This window comes from Scyliorhinus torazame, chromosome 16 (genome assembly GCF_047496885.1).
Source record: "Scyliorhinus torazame isolate Kashiwa2021f chromosome 16, sScyTor2.1, whole genome shotgun sequence".
Classification (NCBI taxonomy): domain Eukaryota; kingdom Metazoa; phylum Chordata; class Chondrichthyes; order Carcharhiniformes; family Scyliorhinidae; genus Scyliorhinus; species Scyliorhinus torazame.
In genome coordinates this window covers 184,999,044-185,019,584 of record NC_092722.1, presented here as the reverse complement: position 1 = coordinate 185,019,584, position 20,541 = coordinate 184,999,044, and the positions used below count along the sequence as shown (strand labels likewise).

The window sequence follows — 20,541 nt, the reverse complement described above, 5'->3', positions numbered from 1 at the left end:
GTTTGGTGTGATTATTAAATTTCCAAAGAAGTGAGACTGACGGTGACGGTTGGTGGGAGGCGGCCGCACAATGGAGGGCTCCCGTTCGGGAACGGCATTTTCGGGGCTTTAAGCCCAGTCCCACGGTCCACGGAGGCGGCAAAAGCAGAGAGAAGGCACAGAGGCGGCAGAGTGAAGGCACAGTGAAGAAAAATGTCGAGGGTGAGCAAAAGAACGTCCTTAAGGAAAACAGCTGAAGGTCTGTCGGGGAGTGGAAAGGTCACCGCGGGTCACCAAGGAAAATGGAGGCTGGAGTATGAGTGGAGGCCGCATTGCTTACGGCTGAAGAAATAACTAAGGTGATGGCTGCGGAATTCGAAAGGCAGTTTACAAAATACATGGAGACAATGAGGAAAGGAGATGAGGGAGGTTTTGAGTGTGCTGGTGGAGGAGGCGATTTCCCCGGTGAGGACAGAGGTGGCGAGCGCAGTGGCGGAGGTGCGAGAGCAAGGGGAGGCGCTGAAGGAAGTGGAGGAGACGTTATTGCAGCATGATGATCACCTTGCCTAGATGGGGAAGGAGATGCGGAAGTGATGGACATTAACAACGATCTGCGAGGAAAAATGAAAGACCTGGAAAACAGATCCAGACGACAGAATTTGAGGATTGTGGGGCTGCCCGAAGGAGTTGAAGGACCGAGGCCGACTGAGTATATTGCCGCAATGCTGGCGAAACTATTGGGGAGGATCCCTCCCAATATGAACTGGATCGGGCTCATCGGTCGTGGAGGCCTGTACCAAAGGCGTGTGAGCCGCCAAGGGTAGTGACTCTGTGCTTCCTTAGGTACAGTGTGAAGGAGAAGGTCCTGAGCTGGGCCAAGCAGAAGCGGGTGGTGCAGTAGGCTGGAGCTGGTATACGTGTATACCAGGACTTTACGGTGGAGCTGGCGAGGAGGCGGGCAGCCTTCAACCGGGTGAAGAGGGCACTGTACATTAGCAAGGTGCAGTGCGGCATTGTATATCCAGCGAAGCGGAGGGTGACCTACAAGTTCAAGGACTTTTATTTTGGAACGGCGGAAGCAGTGGAGGAGTTTGCGAAGGCAGAAGGACTGTGGCAGAACTGAGAAATTGAGAAATGGCCATGTGCCGATGTAACCTCGTGACTGTATTTTCTTCTTTTTTGTTTCACTGCATGCGGGTGTATGGGCTGAAGGAGCCAATGTTGTATATATTTGGACAAGGGAAGTGATGGGACTTTCACTCGAAATGAGGGCTCTTTGGGGTGTCGGTGGATATGCGGGGTTTGTGTGCTAAAAAGGGGATTTCTGGGCTTTCCTAGGGCCGGGCAAGGGGGAAAGGGACCCGGGCGGGGGCCTCCACGCTTGGCGGTTTAAGCCGGCTAGTGAATGGGAGTGAGGTGGGGGGAGGGGCTGCGGCCATCGGAGTCTGGCAGAACAGGGTCCGAGTGGTCTAGCCGGGGTGGAAAGTTGGGGGGAAGGAACAGAGGTTGGGGGGAGGAGTTTTACAAGAGGCAGTGGACGGGAGGAGTTGGAGACTGGGGGTGGGGGGGGATACAACTCTTGGTTATCATATACGGTACTCTTTCAGAGATTGGAGGGCGTTGAGTGTAGGGGGTGGAGGGGGAGTGGACTCTATAGGTCAATGGTGACCATGGGCGGTCCCGGACTCCTTTTTCTTTTTCTCCTTTGTTTTTTTGTTGCCACCGTGGGAGGGTTTGTTTTATTGGATGCATATATTGACAGGTGGGCCGTTGTTTGGGGTGGTGGGAGGATGGGATCGTTGGTATTGTTAAGGGGATTGATTTTGCATTTGTTACCGTTTACTATTTGTGGGTAAATTCTGAAGGAAAATGTGAAAATGGAGAATAAAAACATTTTTTTTTAAAAATCCTCAGAAGTGTGCGTATAATCGAAACATAACAGACAGGCCTGATTTTCACCACGTGTAGAAATTGTGGGTTTGACAATCTAGCAAGTTTCTATGTTGGACATGAAAATAATTATCTGGAAAAGCCTAAATATAATAAATGGTACAAATTAACATAACGCAATTATCTCACAAACAAGTTTTTTGAAAAATTCTGTTCAACCTGAATCAGAAAAGCTAGAGTAAGACATTCTATTGATACTTCAGTTACAATCTTCCAACTTCTACATCCATCCAACTATAGCTCATTTCAAATAAATTCATGTTTTAAAAAGGTTTCCATATTGCACTTTCATTGTTAACAATATTAAAGCATCATCCTATGGGCTATTTCTTCTGTACACTCTAATTAATTGGACATCTAATTAAAAGCTACAATAAAAAAATAAGGCTTTATAGGTCCCGTGTCAGCTCTGATATCTAAAAATATATGATGATTCTGATTAACTAGAGAGCTGCTTTCCATTAGGAAGCGATTCAGGTTCATTTGCCAGTTTGGTGGTCAGCAATAAAGAAGGTGTCAAGCTTGACAGGCTGGAATGGGACTCAGGAACAAACCCATTAAAGTTGAAAACATGCTCTTTACTATCCGAACCAAGTTGAATTATAATTTTAACTGAACCTGGGGCAAATATGACACATTTTCACAAAAACAGAATGAGAACTGTGGGATCATCAACCTTTTGACTACTTTCTGTTACTGTCCATCTTCCATTCAACAGAATTTCGAAAGAATAATCACTTCTAACCTTACCTTTATAAACTGTAAGTCAGTCAGAGCCCGTACTGAATAGTCTGGAACGTATACTTGGAGCAAAGAATTTAGCTGACTGTTGTTGCTTCCCATCTGCGATGCTATTGAATCAATTCGATCACCCCGATTCAAAGAATCTGAATGATTTAAGCCACACGTTCGAGGTGGAGATCGGTTATCTGAGCAAAGAGGAAACATTGCTGGAAAGTTGAAATAGGTTGGCATTTTTGTCATGTGCAATTATTCAATGCATTATCATTTTAGGATTTGGATACAATTTCAAATCCAATCTCTAAATAGGCTTGAAGGAAAATATGATGACTTTTCCCTATATTTACAGGATTTAGCTTAGCGGATTAGTAGAATCACTTACTTGACATTGTGCATTTGCAGAAAGCTGTCAGGTTTACAAACTGTGTGCTTTGATATAACCACCTTAGCTTGATACAGCAACGATAGCAATGCCAAAGATATTAATGGTTGCATAAACTAAAACTTCCACAGATTATTCACTTCTGAGTGCACACAGCCATTTTACCAGTTAACCTTTTGGACCATGCTGTCTTCATGGAGAATTGAGATATTATTTGTGTCTATGATATCATCCGTCTCTGCCCTTCACTGTTAAAAGCCTGGTCCATGCAGTTTAGTTCCAGACGACTCTATTCCAATGCTCTCCTGGCTTGTCTCCCGTCATCCACCCTCCAAAAACTTGAGTACGTCTAAAACTCAGTTGCATTGTTTCATAACATGCAGCAAAGTCCCATACATGAGTCACCAGTGTGCTTGCTGACCTGAATTGGCTCCTGACCTATCAATATTTTGAAATTAAAATTTCCATCCTCATATTCATATTCCTCCATAGCCTTGCACCTCCATATCTCTGTAACTTCCTCCACCTCAACAATCCTCTGAGATCTATGCATCCCCCAATTTTGACCTCTTGCATGTCCCCGATTTTAATAACTCCTCTATTGGTGGTTGTGTCTTCAGTTGGCAAAGCCCTGCACTTTAGAATTCCTGCTCTAAACCTACCCCTTTGATAAAGCTTTGATTATCAGCCCTAATATCTCCTGATGTGGATCTATGTCAAGTTACGTTCGATAACATCAGTGTGAAGTTGCTTGGGATGTTTTGCTATTTCAAAGACAAAATGGGCGGGATTCTCCATTGGCCGATGCCGAAATCGGGGCGATCAGGCGGAGAATAGCTCCCGACGCTGAAACTGCGGTAGGCGGCAGTTTGATGGCGAATCGCAATATAGGTCAGCAGTGCATGCTCCGCCTCCTCGAAAACGGCTTCAAATCGCTGCACGCCGCATAGCTGACACACCGTTCGCATATCATTAGTGGACCCACCAGCGATGGCCGCCTCCAATGAGCCGAGTTCCTGACAGCTAACTGGTCAAAGTGTGCTCTCACACATTGTGAACCTGGGAAGGTGGCTGCTGAGAGAAAGGGCGTAATGATAATGTTCAGAACCGCCATCCTTCGCCGACAACCGTGTCCCTGGCTGGGGAGCTTCTGCCAGGGCTGGGGGGTTTAGCTCAGTGGGCTAGACAGCTGGTTTGTAATGCAGAACAAGGCCAGCTGCGCGGGTTCAATTCCCATACCAGCTTACCCGAACAGGTGCCGGAATGTGGCGACTAGGGGCTTTTCACAGTAACTTCATACTTGTGACAATAAAGATTATTATTATTATATTTGATTACCTTACCTTTATTATCTTTGGAAAATAACCAGAACTCTGCTATATTTGAGAACCAAATATTATTGTGCAAAACCAACAGAACTGAAACTCTAAATAGCTCTGTCATAGACTTGGACTAAAAGGAAGAATTTATATCTTATCAGGAGTTTATGCCTGCCACTCAGTGGTTTGTGCACAAACTACATCAGCATTCTGTGGAATAATTTTACCCAATAAATTTAGAAGTAACAAGGAAGCAGAGTGCTTTTCGATAGCGGGGTTGTTCTCGGCCTTGCCAGCGCTGGGAAACACCCGACTAACCAGCACCCGATGTGGGACGCTGTTTAATTTCCGTTAAATCATGGCCTATTTCCACCACCTTTACAGAGTTCCAAAGACACACGACCCTCCAAGAAAAACTTTTTGTCTCATCTCCGTTTTAAATGGGCAACCCTTATTTTTCAACAGTGCTCCTAGTTTTGCGTTCTCTCACGAGAGGAAACATTTTCTCCACATCTACCCTGTATTTACCTCTCAGGATCATATAATCAATCAAGCCACTTCTTACTCTTCTAAATTCCACTGGATACAAGCCTAACCTGCCCAGCCTTTCCTCACAAGACAACCCACCCATCCCAGATATTAGTCTGGTAAACCTTCTCTGAACTGCTTCTAATGCAGTTGGAACATACTACTTCAGACATGATAACATTCAATTGGATTTCCAAATGACTTTCTGCGCCTTCACCCCCATCTGCAGCTCCGGGGAGTCTGATACCCTGAAAATGGCCACCAGCGGACATGGATCCAGATCGACATTAAGTATCTCTGACATTGTGCTAAAGGAGACCCTGAATCTGACCAACTTGAGACAAGACCAGAACATACTCCACGGTCAACTCCACGACCTCTTGCGCTCGAGTGTAGTTAGCGACCTTCGAGAACAACGCTCACACATGTCCTCCACCCCATAGAACAAAATGCTTGACATTATTTTCTTTTTATGTTTTTTCTTTTATTCCCTTTTCTTTTCATGTGATTAATGATCTGTTGAGCTGCTCGTAGAAAAATACTTTTCACTTTACCTCGGTACACGTGACAATAAACAAATTCAATCCAATCCAATTAAAATCTCTGACGCGATGTTGAAGAAGGATTGGATTGGATTGGATTTGTTTATTGTCATTTGTACCGAGGTCCAGTGAAAAGTATTTTTCTGCGAGCAGCTCAACAGATCATTAAGTACATGAAAAGAAAAGGGAATAAAAGAAAAAACATAAAAAGAAAAGAAAAAAAAGAAAAAGTAAAAGCTTAACTTGAGACACGACCAGAACATATGCGAGCTGACTTTCGCTTGTGACCATGGTGATTGGTCACATAAAGGGCTGTTCCTGTTCAAAGTCACAGAAAAGGGCTCTTTTTACCCAGATCCAGGTGCCATTTTGATGAAAAGGCATAGGTGAAGGTTAGAGGAGTAGTTTACCCCTGGAATGGTATGTCTTCTGATCACCGGACCTGGCAGAAAACAGTGAGAGGTTTGGCTGGAAAGTTGAAACAGTCTTGTGCTTCACAGACAGTCTGTGAACTGGTTTAGCACAGGGCTAAATCGTTGGCTTTGAAAGCAGACCAAGGCAGGCCAGCAGCACGGTTCAATTCCCGTACAAGCCTCCCCGAACAGGCGCCGGAATGTGACGACTAGGGGCTTTTCACAGTAACTTCATTTGAAGCCTACTTGTGACAATAAGCGATTTTCATTTCATTTCATTTCATTTCAGTCTCTTCCAGCATGCAGGCGGGGGAGGGGCAAGCTGTAAGGCCCCAAATACAGGAACTGATGACTTTTATCAAGGAAGAGTTCCATAAACAGAGGAAAGAAATGCATGAGGATCATGCAAAGGCCATTGCAGAATCTGTGGCACCCCTGAAGAGTACTTTGGAGCGGATGGAGAGGTGTTTGGAGGTGCAGGGGCCGCAGATTTGAGAGATTGAAGGTGTGATCTCGGACCACGGCGATCGTGTGGTGGCTCTGGAAGTGAAGGTGGGGTTCCTAGGAAACCTTTGTAAAACGCTGAGTGCAAAGTTGGAAGAGCAGGAGAATGCCTCTAGTAGGCAGAAACTGCGAATAGTGGGCCTGCCTGAAGGAATAGAAGGTGTGAGTGCCACGAGGTACGTCTTGAGGATGCTGGCGGGACTGGTGGCAGAAGGGGTGCTAGATCAGGCACCTGAAGTGGACCGAGCGCATAGGTCTCTGAGGCAAAAGCCTAGAGCTGGGGAGCCGCCGCGGGCAGTGATCATGAGACTCCATGAATTTGTGGAGAAAGAGAAAATTCTTCAGTGGGCCAGGGAGAAGCGTAGCTGTGACTGGGAGGGAAATAACGTCCAGATCTATCAGGACATCGGAGCCGAGTTGGCAAAACGGCGGGCAGGTTTCAACAAGGCCAAGGCGGTGCTGTATTACAGCAGATCAGGTTTGGGGTGCTCTACCCGGCAAAATTATGGGTGACGTTCAGAGGCCGGGAGTATTATTTCGAGACCCCAGAAGCGGCTGAAGACTTCATTAAGGAGCATGAACTGGGGGAGAACTGAGTGGACAATGCTTGGGAACCGGGGTGCTGGCACTATGTAATAGTCGGGAGCATGTTTGAAGTGGGTGTAGGGATTGGGGGATTTTCACATTTTTTTGTGTGGAGGGGGGGGGGGGGGGGGGGGGGTGGTCTGTTCAATTTTGAGATTGTAAGGAGTTGTAGGGGTGAAAGGTTTATGTGGGGATGGATGTTCCCATCCCCCCTCCTGTCTTATGGGACTGTTTGTGTTTAACATCTGTTTGTTTGCTTTTGTAGAAGGCTTCCTGGAGTTCAGGAGAAGTCCTTGTTTGGGTGGGGGTGGGGGAGGGTAAGGCCAGCAGGAGGCCTTCGTCTTTGAGCTGAGGAGTGGGGGAGGGGAGGCCATTAGGATGTGCCTTTGGGCAGGGGCAGCTGCGCTAGCAGGTTATGCTGGTAAACGGAAGTGAGGTGGTGGGGGAGAAGGCCAAGAGGGGTGGCCAAGTTGGGGGGGGGTTTCTGAGACACGGCAGGGGTGAGAGATGACATGGTCAAGGGCGAAGAAAGGGGCCATCTGGGATGGGCTAGGTACAGAGTGAAATTAAAGGGCAGGAGTTAAGTGGGGAAGATGACGGTGGTAGAGGGGATTGAAAGCGCAAGCCTCCGGTAAGGTTGGTAACATGGAACGTCCGGGGACTGAATGGGCCAGTTAAAAGGTCGCGGGTGTTCGCGCACCTCAGGAGCTTGAAAGCGGGGGTTGTCTTTTTGCAGGAGACACACCTCCGTGAGAAGGACCAGGTTAGGTTAAGGAAGGGGTGGGTCAGGCAGATTTTTCACTCGGGGTTTGATTTGAAATCGAGGGGTGTGGCGATTTTAATGAGCAAAAAAAGGGATTCGTGAGTGCGAAGGTGGTGAGGGATCCAGGTTGAAGATATGTGATTGTGAGTTGGGTATTGAAAGGGGCACCGGTAGTGTTGGTAAATGTGTATGCCCCAAATTGGAATGATGTGGGGGGTTGATGGCAGCAATCCCGGATTTGGCCACGTACCAGTTGATCATGGGAGGAGATTCTAACTGTATCCTGGAGCCGAGGGTGGATAGATCGAGCCCCAGGTCGATGGGTAGGGTACGAATGGCAAGGGAGCTGGGGGGGTGTTAATGGAGAGGATGGGTATGGTGGATCCATGGCGCTTTCAGAACCCAGGGGGAAGGGAGTATTCCTTCTTTTCACACGTCTATAAGGTGTATTCGAGGATTGATTACTTTGTAGTGAGTCGGGAGATTTTGGTTGGTGTGGAGGGGGCAGAGTATGCGGGGATAGTTATCTCGGACCATGTATCCCACTGGCTGGATATTCGGTTCAGTACTGGATGAGAGCAGAGGCCGGGGTGGAGGTTTGATTCGGGATTGTTGGCGGATGGAGGTTTTTGTGATAAGGTGCGGTTGGCGATTAGGGAATATGTGGAGTTCAATCAGAATGGGGAGGTGTCGTTGGGCATTTTTTGGGAAGCACTGAAGGCAGTGGCTGGGGAGAAATTATCTCATTTACGGTTTGTGCGAATAAGGAAAGGAGGGCGGAACATGACCATCTGGTGAGCGAGATAGTGGAGGTCAACAGGGAATATTCGAGGGTGTCCACCGTGGAGGGATTGGCGAGGAGGAAAAAGTTGCAGGGGCAATTTGACAGGCTGACAACGGGGAGGGAGGTATGGCAACTGTGTAGGGCAAGAGGGGTGCAATACGAGTATGGGGAGAAGGCGAGCCGCATGCTGGCGCACCAGCTGCAGAGGCAGGCTGCGTCCAGGGAAATACTGAAGATCCGGACTGGGGCTGGGGATGTGGTGTCAGAGCCAGGGAAAATAAATGAGGCATTTAGAGAGTATTACCAGGGATTTTATAAGGCAGACCCAGGAGGAAAGGAGGGGGACATGGGGTGGTTTCTGGGCGAGCTGGAATTTCCCCAGGTGGAGGAAGCAAAGAGGCAGGTGTTGGAGGAGCCCCTGGGGCTGGGGGAGGTGCTGGATAGTATCAAGTGTATGAAGTCGGGGAAGGCCCCTGGGCCAGATGGGTACCCGGCAGAATTTTATAAGGAATTTGCGGCGGACCTGACACCACATCTGTTGGGGGCGTTTAATGAAGCACTGGAGAAGGGGGAGTTGCCGGAGACGATGAAGCAGGCAGCAATCACACAAATCCCCAAAAAATGAAGGATCCGGTGGAATGTGGGTCGTATAGACCCATATCACTATTGAACACGGATGTGAAAGTATTGGCTAAGTTGTTGGCGGGGAGGGTGGAGGAGTGTGTCCCGGGGGTGGCTGCAGAAGATCAAACAGGCTTCGTGAAGGGCAGGCAGCTCGCGAGTAATACAAGACGGCTGTTGAATGTGGTGATGAATCCGTCGAGAGCTCTGGTACCGGAGGTGGTGGTGTCCATGGACGCGGAGAAAGCATTTGATCGGGTGGAATGGCGGTACTTGTTCAAAGTTTTGGGAAGATTTGGATTTGGGCCGAGATATGTGGCATGGGTGCGGTTGCTGTATGTGGCGCCAAGAGCGAGGGTGAGGACGAATGATATGAGCTCACGAAGCTTTGACTTACACAGGGGTATGAGGCAGGGGTGCCCGCTGTCGCCGCTGCTGTTTGCGCTGGCCATAGAGCCACTGGCGATGGCACTCAGGGGGTCGGCAGAATGGCAGGGGATAATGAGGGGACAAAGGGAGCATTTGTTGTCGCTCTGTGACCTCTTGCTGTATGTTTCGGATCCGTTGGAGAGTATGGGAAGGTTTATGGGCTTGTTGGGGAGGTTTGGACGGTTCTCGAAATACAAGCTGAATGTAGGGAAAAGCGAGGTATTCCCGGTGAATGAGCTAGCACAGCGGGCTAATTTAGGGGGGATGCCATTTACAGTAGCGAGGGACAGGTTTAGGTACTTGGGGATTCAGATAACGAGGGAATGCACAGGGCTCCATAAGTGGAACTTAGCGAAGCTGGTGAAGGAGGCCAGGGAGGATCTTAAGAGGTGGGATACACTGCACTTAACATTGGCGGGGAGGGTCCAAGTGTTGAAAATGAATATTCTGCCGAGGTTCTTGTTTATCTTTCAGGTTCTCCTGATCTTTATGCCAAAGGTCTTTTTTCGGAAAGTGGACACAATCATCTCTGACTTTGTATGGGCGGGGAAGGTGCTGAAGGTGGGGAGGACCCTGCTACAGAGGCGTTGCCAAACTTGCTTCATTATTATTGGGCGGCGAATGTGGACAAGGTGCGGCGCAGATGAGAAGGAGAAGGCGTAGAGTGTGTTAGGATGGAGGAAGAATCTTGTAAGGGGTCTAGTTTGAGGGCTATGATGACGACAGCATTGCCAATGCCTCCGAGTAGGTATTCAGTCCACGATGAAGATATGGAATCAGCTGAAATGAAATGAAAATGAAAATCGCTTATTATCACAAGTAGGCTTCAAATGAAGTTACTGTGAAAAGTCCCTAGTCGCCACATTCCGGCGCCTGTTCGGGGAGGCTGTTATGGGAGCTGAGAAGGCATTTTAGGGTGGAAGGGATGTTGGTGCTAATGCCGCTGTGCGAGAATAATGGGTTTGAGCCGGAGAGGGGGGGGGGGGGGGGGGAGAGGTGGATAGTGCATACAGGAGGTGGAGGGAAGTGGGACTGGTCAAGGTGAGGGATTTGTATTTGGAGGAAGGGTTCGCCAGTCTGGAGGAGCTAAGGGAGAGGGTAGAGCTGCCGAGGGGTAGTGAGTTCAGGTATCTACAGGTTAGGGACTTTGCATGAAAGGTCTGGAAGGGGTTCCCTAGATTGCCGGGATACACCCCGCTGAAGTGACTGCTGCTTCTGGATGTGGAGGCGGGGGTGGGGGGGGGGAGAATTCGGGATATGTATAAGTGGCTGGGGGAGCAGGGAGGCGAGCGGGTGGTGAAGATCAAGGAGAAATGGGAAGCGGAGTTGGGAATGGAAGGAGAAAAATCTGTACAAACTTCATTGTTGATTGTTGGGAAGAATGTTTCCCGGGGTGTTTATTTGCTGTAACCTACTTTGATACAAGTTTGAATAAAATGCGTTTAAAAAAAAAAGAACTTATGCAAATGATTAGCTGGTCCCCAAGAACACCGCTCACACCTGTTGTCTACCCCCAAAGAAAAACAGATCCTCACCTTGGTCAAATGAGCCTTGTGCACCACCCTGAACTGGATCAAACCAAGCCGAGCGCAAGAGGTCGTGGAGTTGACCCTGCCAAGAGTCTTGCTCCACACCTCCTCACCCTGAATAGGACCCAAGTCACCCTCCCATTTCACTGTCACCTCATTCAACAGAGTCGACTCCACTGACAGGATCTGGCCATAAATACCCAATGTACTCCCTCCACCAGACCCAGTCAAAGATAAAACCCTTTCCAAACGGGAGAAGGGCGGTGCCGAGGGAAAAGAAGAAAGAAACCTGCAAAAAATCACGAATCTGGAAATATCTAAACAAATTGGTCTCAGGGAGTTGCAATTTTTCCGACAGCTCCTCAATGCTGCCAAACCTTCCCTCCACGAACAGGTCCCCAACCCTCTTCAAACCCTTCCCCTCCCTTGACCTAATTGTCGAGTCTAAGCCCGCTGGCACAAAGATTACTGCAGATAGGGGCCGGCAATGACATGGTGCTAAATTTAAAATGCTACCTGAACTGCTTCCAGATTCTCAGAGTGGGTACCACTACAGGAGTCGAAGAAAATCTTGCAGGAGAGAACAAAGCAAGACAGGTACTGAAGCATCCAAACTAGAGCCCAGACAGAACCTGCTCCCATTTCCCCCCATACAGAACCCGGATCACTAAGCCATCTCAGTACTTCCTCAATATTGGCTGCCCACTAATAAAATAACAAATTGGGTGAAGCTAAACCATCTGTCTGTCTATCTCTCTGGAGGAAAGACCTATAGATCCTTGGGGTCTTGCCCACCCAAGTAAAAAAGGACACTAATTGGTTAACTCTGACAAAGGAGGATTTTGGAAAAGTGGGAAGATACTGAAAAGGAAATTAAAAACCTCTAGAGGACATTCATTATAATAGTCTGAACCTTGCCCGCCAAGGACAGGGGGAGGTGGTCCCATTTCTGCAAGTCAGATTTGACCCCATTCACCAGACAGCATAATTTAATTTCTGGAGTGCATCCCAATTGTGGGCCACCTGGGTTCCCAGATACCGAAAGCTAGATCTCGCCAGGCACAAAGGCAACATGCTGTTGCTAACCTTTGGTTGGCTCTTAAATCGTAATTTGCTCTGTTTGTTTAACCTTTGCTCTAGGGTCGCCAGGTTATCCATTTTGCGAGGAATAACAACAGAATGGATTATTATTTAAATGGTAAGATGTTAAAACATGCTGCTCTGCAGAGGGACCTGGGTGTGCTGGTGCACGAGTCGCAAAAAGTTGGTGTGCAGGTGCAACAGGTGATTAAGAAGGCTAATCGAGGTTTGTCTTTCATTGCTAGAGGGCTGGAGTTCAAGACTAGGGAGGTTATGCTGCAATTGTATAAGGTGTTGGTGAGGCCACATCTGGAGTATTGTGTTCAGTTTTGGTCTCCTTACCTGAGGAAGGACATATTGGCACTGGAGGGAGTGCAGAGGAGATTCACTAGGTTGATCCCAGAGTTGAGGGGATTAGATTATGACGAGAGGTTGAGTAGACTGGGACTGTACTCATTGGAGTTTAGAAGGATGCGGGGGGATCTTATTGAAACATATAAAATTATGAAGGGAATAGATAGGATAGATGCGGGCAGGTTGTTTCCACTGGTCGGGGAAAGCAGAACTAGGGGGCATAGCCTCAAAATAAGGGGAAGTAGATTTAGGACCGAGTTTAGGAGGAACTTCTTCACCCAAAGGGTTGTGAATCTCTGGAATTCCTTGCCCAGTGAAGCAGTTGAGGCTCCTTCTTTAAACGTTTTTAAGAAAAAGATAGATACCTTTCGAAAGAATAAAGGGATTCGGGGATATAGTGTATGGGCCGGAGGGTGGAGCTGAGTCCACAAAGATCAGCCATGATCTCATTGAATGGCGGAGCAGGCTCGAGGGGCCAGATGGCCTACTCCTGTTCCTAGTTCTTATGTTCATTAGCAGGTGATTAAATCTTTACAGATCCAGAGATGAGGTAACCCCAGGTTAAAGAGGTGTGAATTGTGTCAAGCCAGGACAGTTGATAGGATTTCGCAGACCAGGCAGGAATGTTCCACTCCAGTCGGGGAACACTTCAGCAGTCAAGGGCATTCAGCCTCTGATCTCCGGGTAAGCGTACTCCAAGGCAGCCTTCAGGACGCGCGACAACGCAGAATCACCGAGCAGAAACTTATAGCCAAGTTCCGCACACGAGTGCGGCCTCAACCGGGGCCTGGGATTCATGTCGCATTACTTAAAAAATATATATATATTTATTAAAGTTTTTTAACACAAATTTTCTCCCTTACAAACAATAACCCCCCCCCCTCATAACAAAAAAAATCGCGCAGAGCAAGATATATACATGGCAAAATGATATATTTACACAGCTTTATACACTGGCCCTCACCCGTACGTGCCAGTTTCCCCAACCCTTCATGTTATCTCTTGCTCATCCACCCCCCCCCCCCCCCCAAGGTTGCTGCTGCTGACCGACCTTCCTCTAACGCTCCGCGAGGTAGTCTAGGAACAGTTGCCACCGCCTGTAGAACCCCTGCGCAGACCCTCTCAAGGCGAACTTAATCCTCTCCAACTTTATGAACCCAGCCATATCATTTATCCAGGCCTCCAGGCTGGGGGGCTTCGCCTCCTTCCACATTAGCAAGATCCTTCACCGGGCTACTAGGGACGCAAAGGCCAGAATGCCGGCCTCTTTCGCCTCCTGCACTCCCGGTTCGTCCACTACTCCAAATATTGCTAGCCCCCAGCTTGGCTTGACCCGGACATTCACCACCTGAGATATTGCTCCCACCACTCCTCTCCAGAACCCCTCCAGTGCCGGGCATGACCAAAACATATGGACATGGTTCGCCGGGCTCCCTGGGCACCTTCCACATCTGTCCTCGACCCCAAAGAACCTACTCAACCTCGCCCCTGTCAAGTGCGCTCTGTGGACCACCGTAAATTGTATCAGGCTGAGCCTGGCACATGAGGAGGAGGAATTAACCCTACCTAGGGCATCAGCCCACAGACCTTCCTCGATCTCCTCCCCCAGCTCCTCCCATTTACCCTTCAACTCTTCTACCAGCGCTTCCCCCTTTTCTTTCAACTCCTGGTGTATTTCCGACACCTTGCCCTCCCCGACCCATACACCCGAGATCACCCTATCTTGAACTTCTTGTGCCGGGAGCAACGGGAATTCCCTCACCTGTCGCCTCACAAAAGCCCTCACCTGCATATATCTGAAGGCATTTCCCGGGGGTAACTCAAACTTCTCCTCCAGTGCCCCATGGCTCGCAAACGTCCTGTCGATGAACAGGTCCCCCATTCTTCCAATCCCCGCCCGATGCCAGCTCTGGAACACCCCGTCCATCTTCCCCGGGACAAACCGGTGGTTACCCCTGATCGGGGACCACATCGATGCTCCCATTGCACCCCGGTACCGTCTCCACTGGCCCCAGATCCTTCGCGTTGCCGCCACCATCGGGCTCGTGGTATACTTTGTCGGCGAGAGCGGCTGCGGTGCCGTCACCAACGCCCCCTGGCTCGTTCCTTTACAGGACGCCATCTCCATCCTCTTCCATGCCGCCCCCTCTCCCTCCATAACCCACTTGCGGATCTTCGCCACATTTGCTGCCCCGTAGTAGCTCCCCAGGTTTGGCAGCGCCAACCCTCCTCGGTCCCTACTGCGTTCCAGGAACCCTCTCCTTACTCTCGGGGTCTTATTCGCCCACACAAACCCCATAATACTCCTGCCTACTCTCTTAAAAAAGGCCTTAGTGATCACGATGGGAAGGCACTGAAACACAAACAGAAGCCTCGGAAGGACCACCATTTTGACCGACTGCACTCTACCCGCCAGCGAGGGCGGTAAAATGTCCCATCTTTTGAAATCCTCCTCCATTTGCTCCACCAACCTCGTCAGATTCAGTTTATGTAGGGTCCCCCAACTCCTGGCTATCTGGATCCCCAGATACCGAAAGCTCCCCTCCGCCCTCCTCAGCGGTAGGTCCCCTATCCCTCTTTCTTGGTCCCCCGCCTGTAATACAAAGAGCTCACTCTTCCCTACATTGCGCTTATAGCCCGAAAACTCCCCAAACTCCCTTAGAGTCTGCATGACCTCCACCATCCCCTCCATTGGATCCGCCACGTACAGCAACAGGTCATCCGCATAGAGCGACACCCGATGCTCTTCTCCCCCCATCTGATCCATAAACCCCCTAAGTATCTTGGCCGCCGCCGGCCTCTTTCCAGTCTTTGATTTGGAGCGGTCCAGTGCTGGATCCGACACTGTATTGAAGTCCCCTCCCATTATCAGGCCTCCTATCTCCAGGTCCGGAATGCGCCCCAACATGCGCTTCATGAATCCTGCATCATCCCAGTTCGGGGCGCATACGTTTACCAACACCACCCACGTCCCTTGCAGCCTACCGCTCACCATTACATATCGCCCTCCATTGTCCGCTACAATAGTCTTGGCCTCAAATGCCACCCGCTTTCCCACCAATATTGCCACCCCTCTATTCTTCGCGTCCAGTCCAGAGTGGAATACCTGTCCTACCCATCCCTTTCTTAGCCTGACCTGGTCCGCCACCTTCAGGTGTGTCTCTTGGAGCATGGCCACGTCTGCCTTCAGTCCCTTTAAGTGCGCGAACACTCGAGCCCTCTTCACCGGCCCATTCAGGCCCCTCACATTCCACGTTATCAGCCGGATTGGAGGGGCTCTCACCCACCCCACGCCCCGCCAACTAGCCATCTCCTTTTCTGGGTCAGTCCCGTGTCCACCCCTCCCTCACCCTCCAGTCCCCCAGAGGGGGGAACCCCGTCCCGACCACCTCGTGTGTCCCATTCCCTTTCGGCCAGTGCAGCAGCAACCCTTTCCCCCCCCCTCCCCCCCGCTAGACCCCTGTCTAGCTTTTTTGCTCCCCCCATGTCACTCCCGTAAGTCAGCTGACGCCTGCTGACCCCGCCGTCCCATTGACCTCCCCGCGTGGGAGTCTCCCAATCCATATGCATTCCTTCGTCCCCTTCCCGCCTTTCTTCCCGCGCGCGGGAAAACACTCCGCGCTTTCCAAAGCCCGTTCCGCCCCCTCTGGCACAGCTCCTGTCGCGGCCTTGTCTCTCTCCCCCAGCCCATGTAACATTTCCTGCGCGTGATTGACCCCCTATATACAACAACCATCACACATCAAACCCCAAAACCTCCCCCCAACCCTCAGTTAGAGTCCAACTTTTCGGCTTGTACAAAGGTCCACGCCTCTTCAGGCGTTTCAAAGTAATAGTGTTGGCCCTTGTATGTGACCCACAGTCGCGCTGGCTGCAGCATTCCAAATTTCACTTCTTTCCGGTACAACGCCGCTTTGGCCCGGTTGAAACCCGCTCTCCGCTTTGCAACCTCCGTGCTCCAGTCCGGGTATATTCGGATCTCTGCATTGTCCCACTTACTGCTCCGCTCCTTCTTGGCCCATCTCAGGACCCACTCTCTGTCCGTGAACCGGTGAAACCTCACCACCATCGCCCTTGGCGACTCATTTGCCTGGGGCTTCTTCGCCCCATGTGCCCCGTCCCAACTCCAGCGGCCTCGAAGGGGCCTTCGTGCCCATCATTGCCTCGAGCATTGTGCTCGCGTATGCCCCGGCATCAGCCCCCTCCACTCCCTCAGGGAGACCCAGGATTCGCAGATTCTTTCTCCTCGACCTGTTCTCCAGGTCTTCGAGTCTTCCCGCCCACCTCTTGTGTAGCGCCTCGTTCTGCTCCACTCTCACCGCCAGGCCCATGAGCTCGTCCTCGTTCTGACTGACTCTTTTCTGTACCTCCTGGATCTTAGCTTCGTGGGCCTTCTGGGTGATCCCGAGTCCTTCAATTGCCGAAAGCATAGGCGCCAACATTTTGCGCATCTCCTCGCGCTGCTCCTCGAAGCAGCGCTTGATGAACTCCTGCAGCTCCCCTTTGTCCCTGGCCACCGCCATAGCCGCAACCGGAAGTCGAGAGGGAATCCTTTTGGCAGTGTTCGCTTCACCAGTCTGCCCCAAAAAGTCTATGGAAACTCCTGAAAAAGGTCTGAGAGTCCGTTCCAGACGGGAGCTGCCGAATGCGCGACCTACTCCTCCATGGCCGCCACCGGAAGCCTCGTCACTGCTTCTTCAATGGCCTTGGTAGATCTTTTCACAGTTGTTCCCTCTGCTGCTAGAATTCACCTTTGATAGAGTCAAGTCAGATTGCAGCTTTAAGCTTGCCCTTCCCCCGCCTGCATGCTGGAAGAGGCCTTTGTCTATTCCTGCAGCTCAAGCCAAATCTTTTACTGTTTCTGCCGGGTCTGGTAGCCAAAAGACATAACATTCCTGGGGGTCACTGTCAGGGGAATGCTGCAGTCTTCTTCCCACACCGGGAAATGTCAAACAAATGCCGTGGGGGCCCTGTAAAAGAGTCCAAGCGGGAGCTACCGAATATGCGACCCAGCTCTGCATAGCCGCACCCGGTCATGTCGCATTACATTCATCCCCCACCATCTGGCCTGCGAAATCCTACCAACTGTCCTGGCTTGACACAATTCACACCTCTTTAACCTGGGGTTACCTCATCTCTGGATCTGTAAAGATTTAATCACCTGCTAATGCTCGCATTCCAAGCATTGTCTGGCATCTTTGAATTGTCTATATATGTTTCTGGAACATACCTCTTCATTCACCTGAGGAAGGAACAGCGCTCCGAAAGCTAGTGATTCGAAACAAACCTGTTGGACTTTAACCTGGTGTTGTAAGACGTCTTACTGTGCTCACGCCAGTCCAACGCCGGCATCTCCACATCATGTTTCCCAGGACAGGTATAGCATGACGAACAAAACCCACTATTGAGTAAGCTCACCACCCAAATCCAGCTTTCGAAACACTCATCCCACAAACAACAAAGAAATGGGAACATGAACACAAAACTCCAACAACTACCCATTTCCACATGCCTACCCCCAACATCCAAAGACCTCACAGAAACCTCCCATCAACTCTCACTCAACCCATGCTTTTTTTTTTAAACAAAAGATTCCGTCACCTCTGGCTGTTTGAAAAAATAATCTTTCACCTCAAAAGTCAGAGCCGTGCCGGATACACCACCCCAAATCGAACTCCACTCTTATACAGGGCAGCTTTAGCCTTCTTAAACACCATCTGCTTCCTTGGCAGCACTGCTCCAAAGCCTTGATAAAGCCTGATGGCGTGGCCTTCCCATTTATAATCACAATGCTCTTTAGACCATCTCAAGACCCGTTCCTTTTCCTTGAAGCTGTGAAACTTCACAATAACAGTCTGTGGTGGTTTGCTGGGAAAGAGCTTCTTTCAGAGTGTCCGGTGGGCTCATTCCAACTCGGGAGGGGTTGTGAATCTACCCTCCCCCACCATTTTCCCCAAACATCTTCGAAAAGTATTCTGTGGGAGTTGGACCTTCCATTCCCTCCGGCATCCCCATGATCTGAATATTCTGCCTCCTGGAACGATTTTCAAATCATCCATTTTGGCCCCGAGTGCTTTATTCACACCAGCCATGTGAGACATCTCAGCCTCCAGAGAGGCAATCTGGACACTATGCCGAGAGAGAGAGAGAGACACCTTCACGCCCTTTATCGCAGCGCCAAACACTTTTACCGCCTTGATGGTCATCTCCAATGCCACAGACTTATAAAGGTCCCCAGCCACAACCCTCTGCTTCTCAAAATCCGGCACCAAGATGCCGGTAAACATCTCGGCCGTTAATGGAATGGCCCGAGTCCCAGCATGAGCCTCTGCCATTTTCTCCTCTGAAGAGCCCTGAGAAGCCTCCGAGTCTGTTGACAAACTTCTGTCTGCAGGTTTCATTGCCCTGGTCCTTATGGGCATTTCCCTTATGTGGCCACCTATCATCATTAAGCAAAAATACCCCCAGCAACTGGGCAAAGTGGGCTAAAATTACAGTACCCTAGTGGGGGCCACCTTGTTAAATTATTCCCCCTGCATACGCCACCGGATGTCTCTGGTGCAATGTTAAAGAATTTAACACTGTAGTAATAAAGTTTCTTTTAATATGGCCTCCTTCTGTATTGTAAATTCTATGACTAATATACCATCACCCTATTTTTCATGCAATCACTTCTGAAGCAAGGTATCCTTTCCTCAGTCTTACAAATTAAAATAGAATATTGGGGCTTCTGTCCAGTAATCTAGCCACTATTGGGGTCTGGTCTGTGACTAATAAAGAGAAAAACATACATAAAGCTGCAGGGAAAAATTAAGGTCGTGAACTAGCTGAGTTTTTCTTGCTGATAATCAGCATGGACAAGATGGGCTGAATAGCCTCTTTCTATAATTCCGTTTTACACACCAGCTTAAAAACATCCCTTTCCCCAAATGTCCTAGACTTGTACAAACAGTTTCTGGAGATTTTATATAATGTGGAATCTCTTCTGGGTTGAATCTCTATTTCTGAATCTGCTGTAAATCTCTATTTTTGAATTTTAAATTGAAATGTCAAGGTGACAATTAAGCATGGAAGGTATTCAAATCTGTTGTACACAATCAAAAAGGTGCCTTGCTTGATCTGAAGTTATACATAACCATTCTGCACGTTGAGGAATACTAAACCATAGAAAGTTACACAACTGGATTACAATGACAACAGGAAAGGTTTTTTTTATGTTTCGGGTTAGTATTTCAGCTTTGAATTCTTTCAGGATGAAGTGCTTGCTGATACTGCATGAGATTTTGTTCAGTGTCACACAACGTTTTTCACATGACATTATACGACCTTACACACAAACGGCCATAGAATCTTCATTCTTTATACATTCATCAAGTCCCTGTTTGTCATTACAGTCACTACATTTTTAAGATGCCTAAATTATTTGGGTAAGTAGGGTGACCTTTATCCCAATACATATTAGCAAACAATCAGTAACAATTTTCAAACAACTGTTTTCAATCCTTATATGGGCTATAGTGAGATATGTCCAATGTTTAAACCTCAACATTAATCTCCTTCTCATTGTAAGTTCCCATGCAGGCCCTTTCTGCTGGAGTGTTCCCTCACCTCCTCTTCATCATCATCAGAGATATGCCCATTATCTCGCGTATCCTCTTCCTCCAAGACATCCCCTCTCTGAATGGTGAGGTTATGCAGGACACAGCACTCCATGACCATCAGTGAAACTTTGGGTGGCATGTACTGCAATGCTCCTCCTGATATATCCAGGTATTTGAACCTCATCTTTAGCAGCCCAACTGTCTGCTTGACGATGGCCCTGGTTGTGCCGTAGCTGTCATTATAGCTCCTGTTCGCCTCTGTTTTAGTGGCATCACAGGCATTATGGGCCAACTCTTCAAAGGGTAATCCACATCACCCAGAAGTCAACCATCCTGTGCACCAGGTCCATTAACCATGTCTGGCATCTCAGAGTTCCAGAGAACGCTGTCACCTGGGTACTGAACACAGAACTGCATAATTCTTCGATTGTGGTCAG

The 20,541-nt window shown here is 49.2% G+C and overlaps 1 protein-coding gene across 4 annotated transcripts in view; it reads right to left on the bottom strand.

Moving 5' to 3' along the window:
• LOC140393292 (metal transporter CNNM2-like) overlaps positions 1-20,541 on the bottom strand; it is a 288,505-nt gene that overhangs the window by 9,181 nt on the left and 258,783 nt on the right. For all 4 annotated transcript variants that reach the window (XM_072479592.1, XM_072479591.1, XM_072479596.1 and 1 more), the window contains one exon: positions 2,680-2,858. In XM_072479592.1, coding sequence (XP_072335693.1) covers positions 2,680-2,858 — 179 coding nt within the window. The remainder of the gene's footprint in view (positions 1-2,679; positions 2,859-20,541) is intronic.